Source organism: Tympanuchus pallidicinctus, unplaced genomic scaffold (genome assembly GCF_026119805.1).
Source record: "Tympanuchus pallidicinctus isolate F22 unplaced genomic scaffold, pur_lepc_1.0 scaffold18, whole genome shotgun sequence".
In the NCBI taxonomy this organism is placed as follows: domain Eukaryota; kingdom Metazoa; phylum Chordata; class Aves; order Galliformes; family Phasianidae; genus Tympanuchus; species Tympanuchus pallidicinctus.
In genome coordinates this window covers 13,420,860-13,439,007 of record NW_026294699.1, presented here as the reverse complement: position 1 = coordinate 13,439,007, position 18,148 = coordinate 13,420,860, and the positions used below count along the sequence as shown (strand labels likewise).

At 44.0% G+C, this 18,148-nt stretch overlaps 1 protein-coding gene across 2 annotated transcripts in view; it reads left to right on the top strand.

Annotated features, from left to right (window-relative positions):
- The window catches only part of FAM20C (FAM20C golgi associated secretory pathway kinase), a 55,333-nt gene that overhangs the window by 24,700 nt on the left and 12,485 nt on the right, over positions 1 to 18,148 (top strand). For both annotated transcript variants that reach the window (XM_052679652.1, XM_052679653.1), the window contains one exon: positions 17,494 to 17,586. In XM_052679652.1, the coding sequence (XP_052535612.1) occupies positions 17,494 to 17,586 (93 nt within the window). The remainder of the gene's footprint in view (positions 1 to 17,493; positions 17,587 to 18,148) is intronic.

Genomic DNA, 18,148 nt, shown 5'->3' with positions numbered 1-18,148 from the left:
TTTCACTTAGCTTCTGGTTAAATGCGTCCTCAGGGAGAGCTGGAAAACATTTCTTCTCTTGTTTAGAAGAAAAATAAATGAGCCATATTTTTCCTAGCAGTTTGCAAGGAAAGAGGTATCAGAAGTTGTCTGTATTTTGCTGTGTAATAGATAGAGGGAATAGCTGAACACGGTCTGTGTCACAAGAGACAGTTCCAGCACCAACAACAGTCTGAATATTTCCACTGCTTTACCAAACAGAGTGATTATTGAGCTCACTTTGGGGGGGGGAGGGAGCAGAGAGAAGGAGAATCTAGTATTTATTTTAGTTAGTATTATTGAAAAGGGGTGGCTGGCAGTTGCACCTGAAGTTCTGCACCCATGTTTTACCTGTGCTTTGAAGGATGATGATGCTAACATGCATTAAGGACAGAAAACCTTCCTACAGGAGGCTTTAAAATATCCTTAATTATTTGTAGGAACAAACCCAGCCATAATTGTATTTTTTCAAGGACAATTATTTTGTCCCTTCTTGCATAACTACACATTTTAAAATACATTTTAAAATAATCATTTTAAAATTGATTTTCTTCAAATTGGCCATAACAAACCAGACAAATCTCTTTGGGATTAATTTTCCACCTAGCTGAAGAAATAAGCTATCGCTTTCTCCCTCCCACCTCAACGCCGTGGCAGAATGGTTACCTGGATACCCTGCCTGGAAAGGATGTATGTGCTGAAGCAATTTAAATAGCCTGATTTGTCATCTAACTGCAGACATCATTAGCAAAGCATTATTTGGCTGGAACATTGTAGGCTGAGCAGGGAGAGCTCCTCTGTGTCGAGGAGAGGTGGAATTTAACCACCTTGTGACCAAAGAGTGCCTGTCCTGAGAGTGGGGCTGCGGCAGGTCCAGTGTGAGGACCTCTGTCTGGGGGGGAAATGCTTTTACAACCATACACAGGTTTTAGTGGTGTGCTCTGCATCAGGGTGAAAACAAAGTCATTCAGATTTAACATTTTAGAACCCACCGATTTGTTTATTTGGGGGGCAAGGATTTAATTTCCATATAATGGGGAGAAGGAAAGGAAGGAGATGTGAACCTGGCACTCGCTCTTCTTTTCTCTAACTTTTCCCCCTGCCCAAGCCCCCGTTTCAATGTATTCAGTGGAGATTACCTCAGGATGCAAGGCCCTGCGAAAGCAGGTTTTTAGGAAAAAAAATGTTGAATGACAGTGATGTCATGAGATTAATTTTACTGTATATGACAGCGTGCCTGTGGAGCATGGCCAGTGTGCTGCTCCGTGCGTGGGGACTGCGTGAAAACAAATCCCAGTATCACATCACTGCTGAGGGCCCCACCTAACACATCATCCCCAGGCTTCATCCAAATTCAGGGTCTTTATGATGGGTTCTGGCACGATGTGGAAAATTCCCCAGGGCCTGGGGGTTTGTCAGGTGTGCTCAGCGATGCTGCGCTCTTCTGTCTGAGCTAATCTTGCAGCTTCAGCAGGAGCACCACGACTGCACGGCTGCCCAGTGCGTGTTCTGAACATCCTTCCTGGCAAATCATCTCCCACATCATCTTCAGGAATCACAGCCTCAAACGAAGCGAAACAGTTTGCAAAATATTCACTTGATCTGCGGTGCAAATCTTTTTCCCTTAGTTATAATTGATGTTACTAAATTTGTATGGCTCCTGTCATTAGTATTCCCAATTGGCTCGATCTACAATTTATTTCATGCTGTAAAAACGCTACAAATTTTCTACTGATTAACTGCAGCAGTTGGGCGTGTTTTGGGACTTATCAGTGTGGGTATTTGAGGGCGGGCACAGAATCCTTTGTCTTTGAATTAAAATGCGTCTAGACAGGTTTTTTTGACACAAATTTAGCAAAATGAAGATACTTTCTAGGTAGTAATTAAATTCCTTCGGTGACATAGAGTCTATTATGCACAAGGCTTCGGTGTAATGAATGTACTTATTTCCAGGAAAACGACAGCCTTTTCCTTGCCATTTGTAGGACTCGACATATAAATAATGCAGGCCATGCTGTGCTGCTTTTCAGTTCTTCCTAGGAAATTATGCCATTAGAAATGCCACGGTTCTTTCAGGCACACACAGACACAGCAGGTAAAGAGAATATTCATGTGATGAACAGTGACAGGAGCAGCATCAGGCAATACATAACACGGCAAAGCACAGCTCAGGCAATGAAATTGTTTGCAGTAATTACAGCATGGAATGAGACCGTTGTTTAACTGAACACCGCAGTAGTCAAACTGTGATCCATTAAAGTGGGCTCTGAATTTATGGCCGAGGTTTAGGACTCAGAGGTGCAAATTGAAGTGAAGGGAAATGGAGAGCTCTGCAGCTTTGTGTGCCGCTCCAAACATCCACCTCCAAGAGCCTTAGAGAAAATAAAACTTCATTTGAGCAATTTGGGAATGACGAGGTCCCCATAAACTCCTCACAGTCTTGTTTTTGTTTGAGAGCATGTGTTGCTATTTGAAATACGCGATGCAGACATTAAAATATCTCCACTGCAAAACTGGTGGCTGTTCCCGCAGTGCTGAGGCAGCAGAGATCTGGCTGTGTGTAAAGGCACAGTCGTGTCCCTTTTCTCAGCAAGGTAGGAGTGTTTGGTATGATAGGTAGATTTACCATCTACCATTTGTAGGCATTCCTTGTGCATGAACAGAGCTTTAGTACGTGTTACAAATGGAAATCGAGTACATTGTGAGCCAGGAAAGAGTTTATCTAACTGTTTATGGGCTGGTCGCATTCTGAGTTGGAAGTGACTCAGTCATTTTTACTGAAATAGCAGTACAGCGATGGGTGCATTTTTACAGGAGCAGAATATCCTCCTGTCACTTGGCAGTGCTGCACAGAGCAGCTCAGACTGTTCCCAGGTCTGATTTCCAACCTTTGTGTCTCCAGGCTCAGTGTCTATGGAGGAGAAGCAGAATCCTCGCTTCTGCCTGGCTGATTGCAGATCAATGAGCTGCGGCTCAGAACTAGTTTTTGGTCTCCCTAAAGCATCTCTGTGTGCCTTTGTGCTTTCCTTCTCCCTTCCAGCTATGTTCTGAGGACGGCCGGCTTTGGCCAGCTGGGAGCCCTGGTTTGTAAGGGATGCATGGCTGCTCCTGGCAACCCACGTAAAGTTTTTCCATCCTTAAAGTACAATGCCCACACCGAGTGCATGTATTTGTTTGCCCCAAGGTTTTGGAATGGATTAATTTCCAGAGCTGGGGTTAGCTGTAGCTGGTACAAAGGAACTTTGTACAGGAGTGAGTTCAGCCAAACACGAGGCTCTTGGATGTAAAGTTTTTGTTGGACCTGTCAGAACAGCTCAAAAAGCCAAAAGAATTCATTGTCCTAGGAAAAAAGAGCCTCTATCTGCTTTCTAACCTTTCCTTTCATGACAAAAATCATCAGTTTTTCTCAATTGCTCTTTGATACAGCTTCAGAAGGAAATTCTGCAAACATTAGAGATGCAGATGTAAAGCAGCACGTCATTAGCATGAGTGGCTACCCCTTCTTTCTACTATGAAATGCATGGAAAGCCATTAAACTCATGAAATAATAAGGCAGAAGCATATAATTTAATATGGTCATCTATTTGGAAATGCACATTGTGCATGAATAAGCAGATGTATCAGCAGGGACTCTGCAGCCATCTAGCAAGTAAGTTGTTTTGCAGTTGCCATCTGACCTGTAGATAAGTGGAAACAGCGTCTTCATTAAACTTACAAAACTGCACATTAATCATTAGCAAAATCAATGCTACAAGATGTAGGGGAAGTTTTGCTATGGCTCCGGGAGCAGCGAGCATGTACCTAATGGCAGGATTGAACTGTCATGGTCATATCCAAGTTTGGCATGCTGTTGGCATGAAGGTTTGAGCCGCAGTGCTTGTGTGCTCGCTGTGGAGGAAATCCAACATGGAGAATCATTTCTAGGCTTATTGTATGCTGGGAAAGAAAAGCTGTAACTGTAAATATGTCCTCAAAGACCTGACTTCACAAGTGGTTTCCAATGAAGATGATTTAGAGAGAGAAACTGGGCTGATGCTGCACTAAATGCTCCATTGCTCCTCATCCTTTCCAGCAAGCTGTGAAGCAATCTGTACTTAGTGCAGAGCTTTTGGAAAGCACGTTTTCCAGCTCCGTCTGAGACTGCTTAAGTCTAATCTGGTCTGTACAGGTTTCTCCAGTGCCTTCCAATAGCACAGAGCCAGAAGATTAATATGTCAGGTGTGTTTTGTTCTCTTTTCCTCTTACCCTCCTTGGGTTGTAAGAGATTAAGAACAATTGAGTTCTTTTTTTTTATAGGCCTTTCCCAAAGTGTCTTGTTTCGTTTTCAGTGCTCACAATGTTCCATATTCTGTTCCCTGTTAGAGGAGGGATGGGTGGTGGGGCAGGAGCTGGTGATGCCCCAAGATCTGCGGAGACTTCATCTCATCCTCTTGGACCACACAGAGTTATGGAGGTGAAATTTCCAATGTAAAGGCTGTCGTTGATAGGATGGGATGGCTCCAGTGTGTGCAGTGCTGAATATCAAGGGATGAAGCTAATATTTGTAAGCACAACTAAATAACTCTCCTATGCATAGAATAGAGAATTGCAAATTTGATCCTGCATTCCATCCTTTGGTTATTTTTGCTGGTAGGTGAGAAAAACCCACTTTATTGTTTCCTCTGCTTACCTATTCTGCTTGTTTCAACCAAGAAGCTGATTCAGTCCAAAGGTGGTCTGACTGTCTATAACTAATCCTATAACACTTCCTTGATGTTCGTATTGCTGTTGAGCATTTCTGCCGATGAAGTCTTTGCCTGTGAGCTGCATGGAAATTAGTGTGTCCAGGAAAAAAATGCAGATTTTATTCTTATCAGTACTTTGATAAAATGAAGATCTTCACTCAACTTTACTGGAATTTACTCGGGCATTTGGTAATAGCAGCCTACTGGCCGCAGCTGGTGAGGGAATTTCAGGGATCTATACTGAAGTACAAGAAGGCCTGCACATCCCTCTTTATCTATGATCTGAGTCCTGAAAATGTCAAACACATATTGTGTTTTGTGCAGAGTAAAGTCTCCAATATTAGTTTGAGATGCTGTGTCCTACTCTTGCTTAATCTGACAACATCTGCCTTCCTATTAGTAAGAGCTACAGAAGATGCCAAGGACATATTTACACTGAACACTAGCAGCAGATGTTATGTCTTCTTTCCCCCACATTCAGACACAGACAAGAATGGGGAGTTTGCTATCATAGCTGGCTTGTTTGTGTCGTTCCCTTCAGTCTGCATTTGATCCATACTCCTCTGAAGTCGGAGAGGGCTTTCCCCATGGCTTTGCTGGCCTTTGAATTGCAGCATGGGCAGGCTGGTTCCTATGGCTCTGTGTTTCCTGATCCAGGTCACCATAACCTCAGTTTGAGACCTTTCACTAAGCAGAAGGAAAGTTGGATCAGACCCAGGGTACTAAAGTACTAAAGGAAAGAGACAGTGAGGTTCAGTGATTAAGTCTTGGGATCACTTTGCTACACCATATACCCGTCCTCACAGTTCACATTAAAAGGTAGGAAAACAGTGAAATACAAGGTCTCCTGCTTTGGAAAAACATTGTCCTGTCTTTGAAATCAGGCTCCTACAAAACACATGTGAGTTGAGCACGTATATCTCTCAGACTGTACAGGAGATAAGCTTCATATTTTGTTGACATTTAAACACAGTTAAAAATTCAAGGAGAAGCAGCCAGACATGCACAGTTGGAGAAAAGCAGCTGCATGTTGTAAATTAGGTCCATAAAAAAGTTGGCAGTGGTGACGTCTCACACAGTGTTTTACTGCACATCTTTCGCACAACTTTCCCCCCCTCTCATCCTCTGCTCTTCTCCTCTTTCCCACACTGTTTTCCTGGTCTCTGCTTTCATTACCAACCCTTGTTCTATCACAGCCTCTCCTTATCTTACTGAACAACCTGAACGTGGGTAAGCTCACAGGTTTAAATTAGGCTAAACTAATTTCCCCTCCAGGGACAGGGAATCCACAACCAGAGTACAGAGCACTTTTAAAATCCTGCTTCTTTTGCCCTTGCAATGAATGCAAAACCATCAACTTCAGGTTTTCCCTTTATAGGCAGGATGAAATCAGGGGCCGTAGCTGCATGGGCAGCAGCGCTGCTCTGCTTCTCACACTCCACTGCAGCCTCCAGCACTGGGCCCATGCAGAGGCCAGATTAAGATGCTCCTTCCCTGTGCAAAGGCATGAGAGGGAAGAGATGCTAATACAGCTCGATTTTCCCCCAAGAGTAGCACAGGGACTCCCTGGGGGCTGCAGACCATTAACCCATTCCTTATCCAGACATTCACAAGCTAGAAGGACCCTGATGTGTAATTTTCAATCCAATCTGTGAGTCATGCAGTGCTCTTAATATAAAACATGGATTAGCACTGAGAGTTTCCAGCCTCGAAGAGGAAAGTGAGAGATCTTTAAGGCAAAACAACTGATCTGTGAAATAGCTCCCCCCAAAAAAGGTCTCCTATCCCATCATATATCATTAGGGTTATGGTTTAGTGGGCATGGTGAGGATGGCTCAACAATTGGACAACATAGTGGTCTTTTCCAGCTATGGAATCCTATGATTTATGCAATATGTAATCAACCAAGGCAGAGAGCAATGTCTTCATGACACATCTATGAAAGCAGCCTCAGAAACGTGCTGCCCAGTTCCTTGACTCGGCAGTGGGATGGGGATGGTGCCAGTCAGCCACGCGAGTCTGGGCCCATCCTACTCAGAGAAACAATGAGCAGAAAAGTGCCCTTCTGTGTTCCTTGGTTAGGCAAAATTATTTTGGGGAAGAGAATGCATTTAAAAAAAATGAAGAGTATTAAAAAAAAAAAAAAAAGGCTACTTATGGACCACGGAGCCAGCTTAGGGAACAGAATAAGTTCAGTGGTCCTTACAGAGATCGTGGTTGCTGAGGGAGGAGTAGTAATGAGAAAGGAGTAAAACTTGGGAGAAAAGAAAGAGCAGGGAGGTGGAATAGTTTCCTTTACTGGGGCAATGAAATACCTCACCATATCAAAGCAATTCCCATTTCTTTTGTAACCACAAAGTAGTCTGAAACAGTCAATTACATCTTCTATCCAGCTCAGAGAGGCACATCACCCTTTGCCACACATTAAGGAATGTTAATAGCAGCACTAAGGAGTTCAGGGGTGCGTGTGCTTTATTGGGAAATCACACCTCCGAGGAATTAGAAACACTCAGCCCTGGGGAGCGATTAGCTCACAGTAACCACATGCCTGCTATCCTCTGTGGCATAATTATTCTTGGAATCTGGGATTGAAACACGATGGAAAAGCAAAACTTGCAGTTCTCTGACGGAATAACCCAGCACCAGGATGAGGCACAGCGTCCTCAGGTGCTCTGTGCTGCTCTGACGCTGCTCGGTTTGCCTCAGGGAGGAGAACAACATCCAGAGCTGGAGAGCCTCAGCTGGCAGCAGCTGGGCAGTGCAGTTGCTTGCTCCACAAATGGGAATTTTGTGCCTTTTTTTTCAATTAATCTTTCAGTTCACACTTGTAGATCTGTCCTCCTAATAATTTTTGACAATATTGATTTATCTGCAAAAATCTTAGGAGCCTGATTCAGTGAAATGGAATATCCCATAGTTCTCAACTGATAGATGGTGAATATGAGCCAGAAGTACTTGGTGTCTGCATGGGGAGGGGAAGCGAGGATGGAGTGATGTAAGTTATAGTTCTTTGGGGTCCACGAGGAAGCGGAACTCCTCTGAACAAATGCAGGTGTACAGCTCACCCATGAGATCATGCTGAAACTTCATGGCTGCAGCCCCTTTTAATTATTCCTACAAGCCACTGTAAAATGATGGCCTCATTGTATGGCTAATAGAGAGGTGCTGTCACATTAGATTTTATCCCGTTACACCACCTCAAGAGCTGCAAACATTTCATCTGAGGGAGAGAAAAGAGACTCCAGCTGAATTACAGTCTTTCCACAGCGTCCCCATGCCACCAGTATTTGCTTCACCCAACTTCTCCTTGGACTGAAAGGAAATTACGGGGTCAGTCTTGCAGTGCTTTGGATGTTGCTGTTATCTGGGCACTGGAAGTCAGCCAGATATCAGCCTGAGAGGTGACTTCTGGGTGCCACTAACACCCATGGCCAAAGCTGATTTGTACTTTTGGTGCGATTACGTGGTTTTCCCAAAGTACTTATTGTCACGGGTGGAAGAAAAAAGAGACAACAGCACGGATTCTGGAAGCAAAGGGGGAGAGCTGCTCCTGGGATCTTGCTCATCACTGCCTTGTTCTTGCAAAGTGCTGAGCACAAAAGAGCTCCAAGGAAGTATTAAGTCTGTGCTTGACTGTCAAGGACAGCATAGTTCACTGACTATATGCGTGCCCAAAGTTAAGCATGTGCTTAATGAGGCTAGAGTGCTTTGCTTTGGGCAGAGCTGAATCCTTAATAGCTCCGTGTTTTGCAGCTTTTGCTGAAAAAATGGGGCTGCTGTTTTCTTGCTTCCTGAGATATTTTGAAGACAAGCTCACTAGAAATGAGTAAAAGTAATGAACAAAAAGAAAATGTTACGTATCAATGAATCAGGTTCAGAGTAATTAATTTTCCAACTTACTGTGAACCTGGGGTTCCAATGGCATTTACATCATGTGCAGGAAAAAAAAAAAAAGAAGAAAAAAAATCCAAGAGATTTGAGCTCTGCGATGCTTCTGATACGCTTAATGTTATTGTTCCTTTAAATCCCTGCCTTTAATGACCGCAGACATATTTAAAATCATTCTCAGGGCAGAAGAAATGCTTCAGACTTCTAATTTCACACCCATTTTTCCTCCTGCGCTCAAAAAATGTTAGATATTGAAAAACCTTCTCTGCAGACAACATTCTGTAGCCTTTCTCCTGAGAGGCTGACAGTACCTGGGCTCACACTGAGCTCTGCTTGCACTGACTGCTTTTTCAAAAATAGTTTCTGCAGCTGGATCATTTTTCACGTCTGCAATTTATGACCAGCAGGCAGTGTAAGGCTGAGCCTCTGAGGGATACGTCAAGGGGAAAGATGACAGATTTCATGGACTTGGCATGGCAAAAATGCTCACTGCTTGTCCAGGAGCACAGGCGAATCCAGGACGGAAAGGCTGGGCAGAAAACAGCCACAGAAGTACAGCGGTACAGCTCCTTAATGAAGAAACCTTAAAAAACAGCACAAACCATCACTGCAGCACTTCATTAATTGTCTCTCCTGCTTATTTAATCGCTGTGAGTCTTCTCTTCCCTGCTGTGGCAACAGCCTTGACCATGTTAATGTTGGTGCTGGGAGCTGCTCTGTAGTGCTGTTAAGTACCTCTTCATCTTTCAGCTCCAGTACATCAAGGCAAGTTTCTATCTCAGGGATGAATCAAACCTTATTTCTGCATTAAGTATTTGATTTTTTTTTATCTGCAAAGTGAATTAGTGACAGGAGCTTCCCAGAACTTTTTGTTCTCTACATACCATGACTCATTTGTTTTTCTGTACAAGCCTTGCGTTTGCTGGATGGGAGCAAAAGCGTCCTAGGCATCACGCCCCACCACTTAGCACTGGGACAGTGACATCTGTTCATTCCCCATCCCACTCTCTCCATCAGTATCTCAAAAGAAGGGAGAGGAAGGGGAATTGCACTCAGTCCCACACATTTGAACACCTGCAGTTTCTGCTTCTGTGTCGGCTCCTGCACAATCAGTGGAGCGGAATGGATTCTATACCTGCACGGGCAGCAGGCCTCTTTAAATTAAGGTGTGTGGAGACATGAGCTTCTGATTTTGGAAGCGCACATTTCAGTCCCCAAAGCAGCCACGCATTTTGATATGTACAGCAGAAGCAGCTTTACACACAGCTTCCAGAAGCAGTCATGAAAAGCATGGGGGAAGATCTGCATTTATCCTGCTGTTCAGTGATGCTTCATTTCTGCAATAACTGAGATCACTCACTAACCCCTAGAAAAACTCATCTCATTTTAAGTCTTTTAAACTTGCATGCTTGCACTATGCCTGCCTTTTGAGGTATCTGGGGGACAAGGGGGAAATATAAGCAAGTGTTACAAAGAAGGATCCTACCTGTCTGATCGCAGTGCATCCTGTATCCCAGAGGAGGCAGAAGATGCTGGTGGGCTATACATAAAGTACACCTGTGTGCATGCACTTATGTGCATTTACTTGGAGTTTGGTAGTGCTGGAGTTTTGCTCTCATGTTACCTGCTTTGTAAACAGCAGTTTGTTTGGCTTTCTTTCCAGACATCTTCTAACTACATAATAATAATAATTATTATTAATAATAATAATGAAGAGCTGTGAATCAGATGTCTAGCCCACATCCCCTGTCTTTAGCTGAGGAAGGGGAAAGGGGATGCTGCCTGCTGCACCAAACAGTGCAGGTGGGGATGGCATCCTGACAAACGTGCTTTCACCAGTGATATTTTTCCATCTACTTACTAGGCAGCACTGGAAGTAATATTCTGAATTGCTGAAGGAAGTTTTCCCGGTTGATCAAATTCTGTGTGTTCTTTTATACTGATCAAAGATTCTCTGCATGTTGAACGTATTCTAAAGCACAAAAGAATGAATGAAAAAAGATAGTTACTCTTCTGAGCTGGTAGACAATGAAATGATGATTGGTGAGATTATGCCTTGGCTCTACTGTCAGTGCAGTGTCAGTAAAGGCAGTGGTATAGAGAGGATGTCTTTTGAGACATTAGTACCAAATCCAGATCTCTAGAAGGAACAGAAAAGCCCCAAGGTGGAGGAAAATGTCTGTTTTTATTTTATTTTTTTATATTTATTGGAGAATAAAACAAATCTTTCAAATTTTCAGATCCTTCTAGTTACTTTGATTATTCATTCCTTCGTATCCTATCTGCCTGTGTCTTCAGGAGGGGCAGCTTGTGTTTTGCTCAGGTGGAAATCTGTTTTTCTCCATGTATCTCATGAGTGATGTATTCTCATATATGGACTGGCAGGAGCCTTTCACTGACGATGTTTGAGCCAGGGTGCAGTTTTGCAAACCCTTTTCCCGAATTCCCTGATATGTGTCAAGGAATCAGAGGTTGCTTCTTTGTCTTCTAGAAACAGAGCTGGTTTTGAGAGGAAAGGCAAGAGTCAATATTTCAAGGCCTTGTGTTAGAGAGAATTGTAATGAATTAAAAACAGATGAATGCTTCTTCATTCCCCGAAGAATGGGTCTCTGAGCAGAGAGATATGAATGGCATTAAGGTGTAGTTCCTGGGTCTCAGCTTTGGAATGTGCTTTTCAGGAATGGGAGCCGATCACTGTGGCAAATCTCTCGCATGTATTCGTTCCTCAGGAAGACACTCAGGTGTGCTGCAGCAGGTCCGATGTGACGGCTTTGCCTCGGTCATGGGGTGAGGAGGAGAAGACAGAGGGGAAATGTGCAGAAGTGAGGCCAGCATCTGGGGACAAGAAGGCGAGGGCTGTAGCCAAGGGACAGGGAAAGGATGTTTTGAAGACTGTGTTACAGCGACGTCTGTCAAGAATGGTTTGGGTCAGGCTGATCTCGCCTTGGGGCCAGGGGCTGGGGTAGGTGACCTCCTGAGCCTTTTTCCTTTGACTCTGCAATCGGAAATGGAAACAAAACTCTTTGACACACTGTTTCCCTGAGGATTTTCTCTCCCTCTTCCCCCCAGTACCCTCCTGCGCCAGGTAACCAGATACTCGTACATACAAATGCTCTTTTTGAAGCTTATTGTTATGCACTGTCTTAGGAGTTTGGGATTTCTGTGGCACTGACTGGTCCTTGAGCATGTGCTGCTGTCAAGCTCTCCTCCTCTTCTCTGGAGAAAAGCACTCCGGGGCTGGCATGCAATAGCATCATCTTGGTATTTATCCTTTTGGCTGTTTGCTAATTATTCCTATTCCTAGCACATCCCTGTGCGAATTTCTGTCTTTCTGCCACAATAAATATTCTCTCATTTTTCTAGCTGCAGAAGTGCTAGCTAAACGAGAGAAGCCTAAATATTCTGCAGAGGCCTATATTGTTGTTTGGATGAGAGCAACGACACGGGCCAAACATCTTTTCTGTACCACTTAAAGCGCATGTCTTTGCATTCCTGGATTGGCCACTCATTTTCTGGACCGTATTCTGCTCTTGTAAACAGCTCATATCGTTCCTGGGAGTGCTCTTCGCAGCAGAGCACTTTGATAAAGCCAAAGCCATCAGCTGCCAAGACTCCATAAGGAGTCGGAAACAGGCACCAGATAGCTCTGCTACTGTAGATGTAACTGCATTAGCAGTGTCATTTATCTTCCTAAGGACTTATTAAGCTACTAAAATGTATTCTAAAATTAAGTGGCATTTTTTCCACCTGTTCTAACTGGTGCCAAACACATAGAAAGCTCTCCCCGGTGATAGGACTTTGCATGCAAAACCTAAGTGTTGCTCCTAAGCACTGCAGAAGCCTCAAAGACATTGTTTTGTTTCTCCCTTTTATTTCTTTCTTTCTTTTTTTTCCATGGGCTGCCTCCTTCAGTTAGAATAATACGCTTTAGATTATCTCAAGGCACTCTGGATCCCAGTGCTGCACAATCCAATTTGACACAAGGGATGGAGGGGGCTTAGGGGGGGGAGAGAAAATCCTGCAAGCAGACACCAGAATCTCAGTCTGAGTTTTCCAGAGTACAAAGAAGTTCCTAGGCTGCAGATTTGCCTGCCTGCTTGCACCGGAAGAAGGGTTTTCAGGACTTGGTGGAGCATCTGTGGTTACATCAATTGATTGCTGGCAAAAGCAATGCCAAAGCCCCACACGGTGCTTCTGAATGCAAGAAGTCCCCAGTTCTTCCTGGGTTAGCTCCTGCACTAACTGTATTTTATCATTTGGATAACACTGGATATTAAGTGTCAAGGCCTCGATTTGGCTCCAGAGTAGTTATTTAGGCACCTTAACAGGAACAGAGGAAAGCTGCTTTCCGTGGAAGAAAAATAGCAACCTGTAGCCATGGGCAGACTCGGCTGATCTCCAGTGCTCTTCCCATAAGCACATTACTCTAAGCAGTGTTAGCTCTGTCCCTGCCAATGCACTGACCGTGCCTCCTTTCCCAGTTACATTCTTGCTGGTTTTGCAGCTGCCAGATTTCCCCAGCAGCATCAGGGTCTCCGTCTCCCAAACCAACCCAAGCCACCCCTCTGTGCTGCAGATCTGTGATCCCTAATCATCCCTAATCCCTTTCACTGATTCCCCTGATTAGGTGTGGGAGCAGGAGCACAGCCTCGTTAGGAGGAGCTGCTTTCAAGTCATCAGTATGTCCTTTGATTAGCTGAGGTATGCGCCTTTGAGACCAAGGTGTCCTGAAATATCCTTGGACTGCGGCACAGGAGGACAGCGTGTGTCGGAATTGCAGTTGAGTCAGATTGGGCTGTTTGCCCTATTTTCTGGCATTCTGGCTGCTGCACAGATAATAGGACCCCTCCGGTGCAGAGGAAGTCTGGCACTGAGGCAGGATTCTTTCGAGCAATGCCCTGGTGGCCCTGGTGGGGATTAATCCAGGTAATTTGGGCAGATGCACACAGGAGATCCTGGAAGCTAAGCAGAGATTTCCATGTTAAAGGTATCCTAACAGTGCCTCCTGAAATGCCACAAAGCCTGCAGCCTCAGCGTGCTGATGAGCTTCATGAAAAAAAAAAAAAAGAAGAATCCAAGAAATTGATAATATTGAGTTAGGGCAAAATTAGCCAACAATTGTTTGCAGAAACATAATAAAAAACTTGAGGCTTTGCAGTTGCACCTGCACACACATCACTGTGTTGGCTTATTCAGAAACTCCTGAGCACCCCCACAGGTCCCAACCATGGTCAGAGGGAGCTGCTCACCTGATTTACTCACAACTGCGTTCATTTAGCACAGTATCTCTGTTGCTCCTGCTTTCAGGCATGACTTGCTCTTCCAGCTGCAAGATCAGAAGTTCCATCTTATCGTGCAGACGTGTTCTTATCCTGTTTAAAATCCTTCTTTACTTCCTGTGTTTTTTCCAAGCTGGGAAATTTTCATGGGCTTTTCTTTCCCCTTAGTCCTTTTTCCTCTTATTCCTCCCCTATGAGTGTTACTGGTGCTGATTTGTCTTTTCCTCATGCAATAATTGGTCTGGTGCCACTGTGTGATTTTTAACTGTGCGCAGCACCAACAGACCTCCATCTGTCTCTCCTCCAGAGCTTCCCAGCCTGCCGCTAGAAATATCAGCCAAATCCTCCTCCAAAGAGAGGATCACCAGATTCCAACTGTTTGCAAAATAAGGGCCGCAGCCAGAAACGCTCTCCCACTGTTGCCAACGTGTGCAGGACTGAGTCCTGCATGCTATGGGGTTTGCTGTCCATCAGACACGAGCGCTGTGTGAGCGCTTGGCGGACTGGTCCGTGTGCTCAAATCCTTCACTGCACGTGTTGTTTTGTTAGGCACTAACCTTCAATAACCACCGGGTGATAAAATAACAGGGAGGGATTTCTGGCTTGGGATTGTCCTTAGGTTGTTGGTTGTTTTTTTTTTTCTTCTCTTAAAACGCAGCTCTGATTTAAAACATGCTACGGGATGGACCAGCTCCAGTGTTGTTTTATAAGATATTTTAATTGACTCTGGCTCAGAGTGCGTGCTCCTTTCCCAGCCTTTCCAGTAGAGAGTGAGGCTGTTGTGCTACAGTAACTGCTGGGCTTGCTGACTGCCCACCCCTGTTACTGAGAGCAGGGTTTGGTGCATAGAATCATCAAATTTCCCACCGCTCCCTACACAAACAGCAGGTGTGCGTGTCCAAAGGCTGTGTGTGCGTGTAAGAAAATAATTAGAAGAACTAGCAGCAAACTGGGTGATGATTAGACTGCAAACGCTAAAACTCTCAAGTTTTCAAATATAATAAAATCATTTACAAATTTATTTAAATGAAACAATCAAGGATATGATTATGATGCAGGTATGCTTTTAGCACTGCAGAAGCCATTCCTAGTGGTCCACAGATTCCATCAATTCAGCACTGCATTAGACCTTTCAAATGCAGTGCTGCACTGAAGGCAATGGTCATCACACATGCTGGCATCTGCTGGTGGTACAGCAGCTCTTTAGGTGCTGCTGCAGACATCAAATTAATGATAAATCATAAATAAGTTTGAATAAAACTGTAGCCTTTGGTCAGACCCAAAGAGCAAGTCTCCCCTTCTTTTAAATGGAATATTGGATCTTGTTATACAAAGGGATTTTTCAAGGTTGTTTCAGAGAGTTACACTTTTGAGCCTAGTACAACTTAGTTCTGCAGAGCTGTTTTTGATAAATACTCCTTCCAGCCTGCATTCAGAAGTGCCCAGCACTGCCCAGAAGCAGCAAGGTGGGTGCCGTGCCTGTGGGCGCAGCCCGTGGTAACTGCGGCTGGAGAGTGTTCACCTACGGATGATTAGAGTGAAACACCTGAAGCACTGAAGAAACGTACAGGTTGGTTTCATGATCTTTAGTCAGGCTTAAAAACCACAATATTTCCATTGTTTGAATTGCACTGCCAATTTGGTATCCATTCATTTTGCAAGTTTTAGAGACAATCAAGTTCATGATTTTCTAGAAGGGCGCGCCCACACCACCATTCAGTAATACATTATGACAGGAGAGAAATATTTACAAACAAGCCGAAGCCTGCAGGAGAGCCATACTGGCTTGAAACCGAATAATATCCCCAACCATTGCCAGGGGTGGCAGGGAACAAAGAGGAAAATGAAATGAGAGAGATCAGAGCATCCCGGCGGTGATGTGCTGACTGCCGACATGGGGCGGCGTAGAGAGCTGTGCTGGCAAGATTCAGATCGACCCTTTCTTTAAGTCTCATTTTCCAGAGCAAGATTTTCTTGTAAAGGAACAGCCATGATTTGTTTAAAGCCTTTTGGAGATAAAAGGCAGATGGCATTGATTAGCTAATTAGTAATATTTTCTGCTGCTTATCAGCTGTGCTGATATGTGTAAAGTTTGCAAAGGCTTGGGATGAGTCTTTTTTTTCTTTCATTTGTTGAAGCAATTGACTGTTTGAAAATCTGGGAGGGAGGGAAAGTTATATAGAGACTCATAATCTTCTGCTCAACAGAAATACCAGAGCCTGTTTCTTTGCATTTATGTTTAAGGGTCATTTCTTCATTTCTGAGGGGAACATATTCACCAAGGTTGCTCTCTTAGCTTTCGTGTTCCTTTCACAGCACGCTGTGTGGCATGCCTCAGGTTTCGGACTGTTTTCCTCCTTGTAGGTGCTATCCTTTTCCTTTCCATGTATGGTGAAGACAAACCACGATATTATTTTTTATTTTCTGACCTCCTGCCCCTCTGACCTCCTGCTTTACTGGACCCACCAAATACCTTCACGTTCTCTCTGTGATGGCAAGAGTTCAGCACTTGTAGTGGAATCATACAATCATATTGTGGCTTGGGTTGGAAGGCTTAAAGGACATCTGGTTCCAGTGTTCTGCCGTGGGCAGGGATACCAAGGTCTTTGTGGAAGTGAGATGTGTTTTAATGGCTGCTGTGTAGCACAGGTGATGCACGAGCTGTCAGCTGGCCACCTGGGAATGAGAAAGAGCTTGGGAAAATTATGCTTTCCTCTTCTAGGGAACTGTCCTCCCTTGCAGATGTTCTACAGAACAGTTTTGCAGTCCATATTTCATGTTTAAGACTTCAAATGGAATATGGTGCAGATTTTGGTGGGGCCCTGACACTGCATTGGTCAACTGCCTGAGTTGCTCCCAGTCCAAAAGCCATCAGGGCTGGAAATTGCCTAAAATAAGGCAGATTTGCTCCTGTCACACAGAGCTTCCTGTTTGCCGTGGAGTTCGGTGTTCAATCTTTAGCCTTTCTCTTTCCATCAGGATGACATTTTTTATTGTTTCTTATGCTGAAGAAACAACAAATTCTGCATCTTCTCTGGAACACGGGCTTGTTAATGTTCTTTGAAACATGACATGTGTCGTGGCCGTCAAACTGCAATGATCCCATTTCTTCTGAAATGAGAAAAACATGTCACTTTTGGCTCCAAGAAACACAAAGGCAGAGTCGTATTTTAGATAGGAGCTGCACGGCTCCCAGAGATGAAAGAAAAATGTTATTACTTTTGGAAATTTCATAATTACAGTTAATGATAATTTAATGAAATGGCATTGTCTTCGCTGCTATCACTAATGAAATGTTTGAGAGTGATAAAACAGATCTTGTTAAATAGAGCGAGAGCCTGGAGTGGAGGAGCTTGGTGACAGCAGCCTGCATGCATGAGTCTTGGAACCCTATTTTTTGTTACAGTAATTTAAAACAGAACTTGAAATGAAGGCTACATGACAAATAATGCACACACGAAGTATTTAAAGGCCTTCCATTAAGCAAACAATACCAAACCACTGAACAACTCGCTGATGTCTGAGTACTGCTCCTTAGGAATGCTAAACCTTCATTAAAACACTTTCCTTGTTTTTCTTTGCAGGCAGACCAGAGAACAAGAAACCCCGCCTGATTTTTTTTACTTCTCAGACTATGAAAGACATAATGCAGAAATTGCAGCATTTCATTTGGACAGGCAAGTAAAATGGATTTGCATTGAAAGAAAAAGTGGAAATATTGCGATAAGTTCGTGCACTTGCCCAGCTCTGTGTCTGAATTGCTTCTAAAAAGGGGGAAAATGGAACAAAAGTGGGCAAAAGCCATGAATAAAAGAAACGGAAGGTGATGAAATGGTAGATTAATAATCAGGAAATTGGACTTGCTCCAGGAGTGAGAAACTGAGCAGTAAGTAATTCTCAAAAAGAAAGAGAAATGCTCTCAAAAGGAGGCTGAGAAATTCATTTTCTTTGTGATCTGCAAGTGCTTGTGGGGAGTTGCCATCTCCTGGGGAAGAGGCATAAGCACAATGGGAATCTGGCTCACCCCAATCAGCTCCAGGATGGGCAAATCCAAGTGAGGCATGGGGAATCTCCTGAGTGTTCAAAGAGTAACTGCCATAGAAAAGCAGACCAGGCGTCACAGCCCGAAGCAAGGGCTGTCCCATGTCAGGAGGGTATCTGGGACAGGGGACACTGATGGTCATCTCACGTTCCTGTTAGCTGAAAATGTCCTCCAAGCAGAAATAGTGCGGGCTGTGT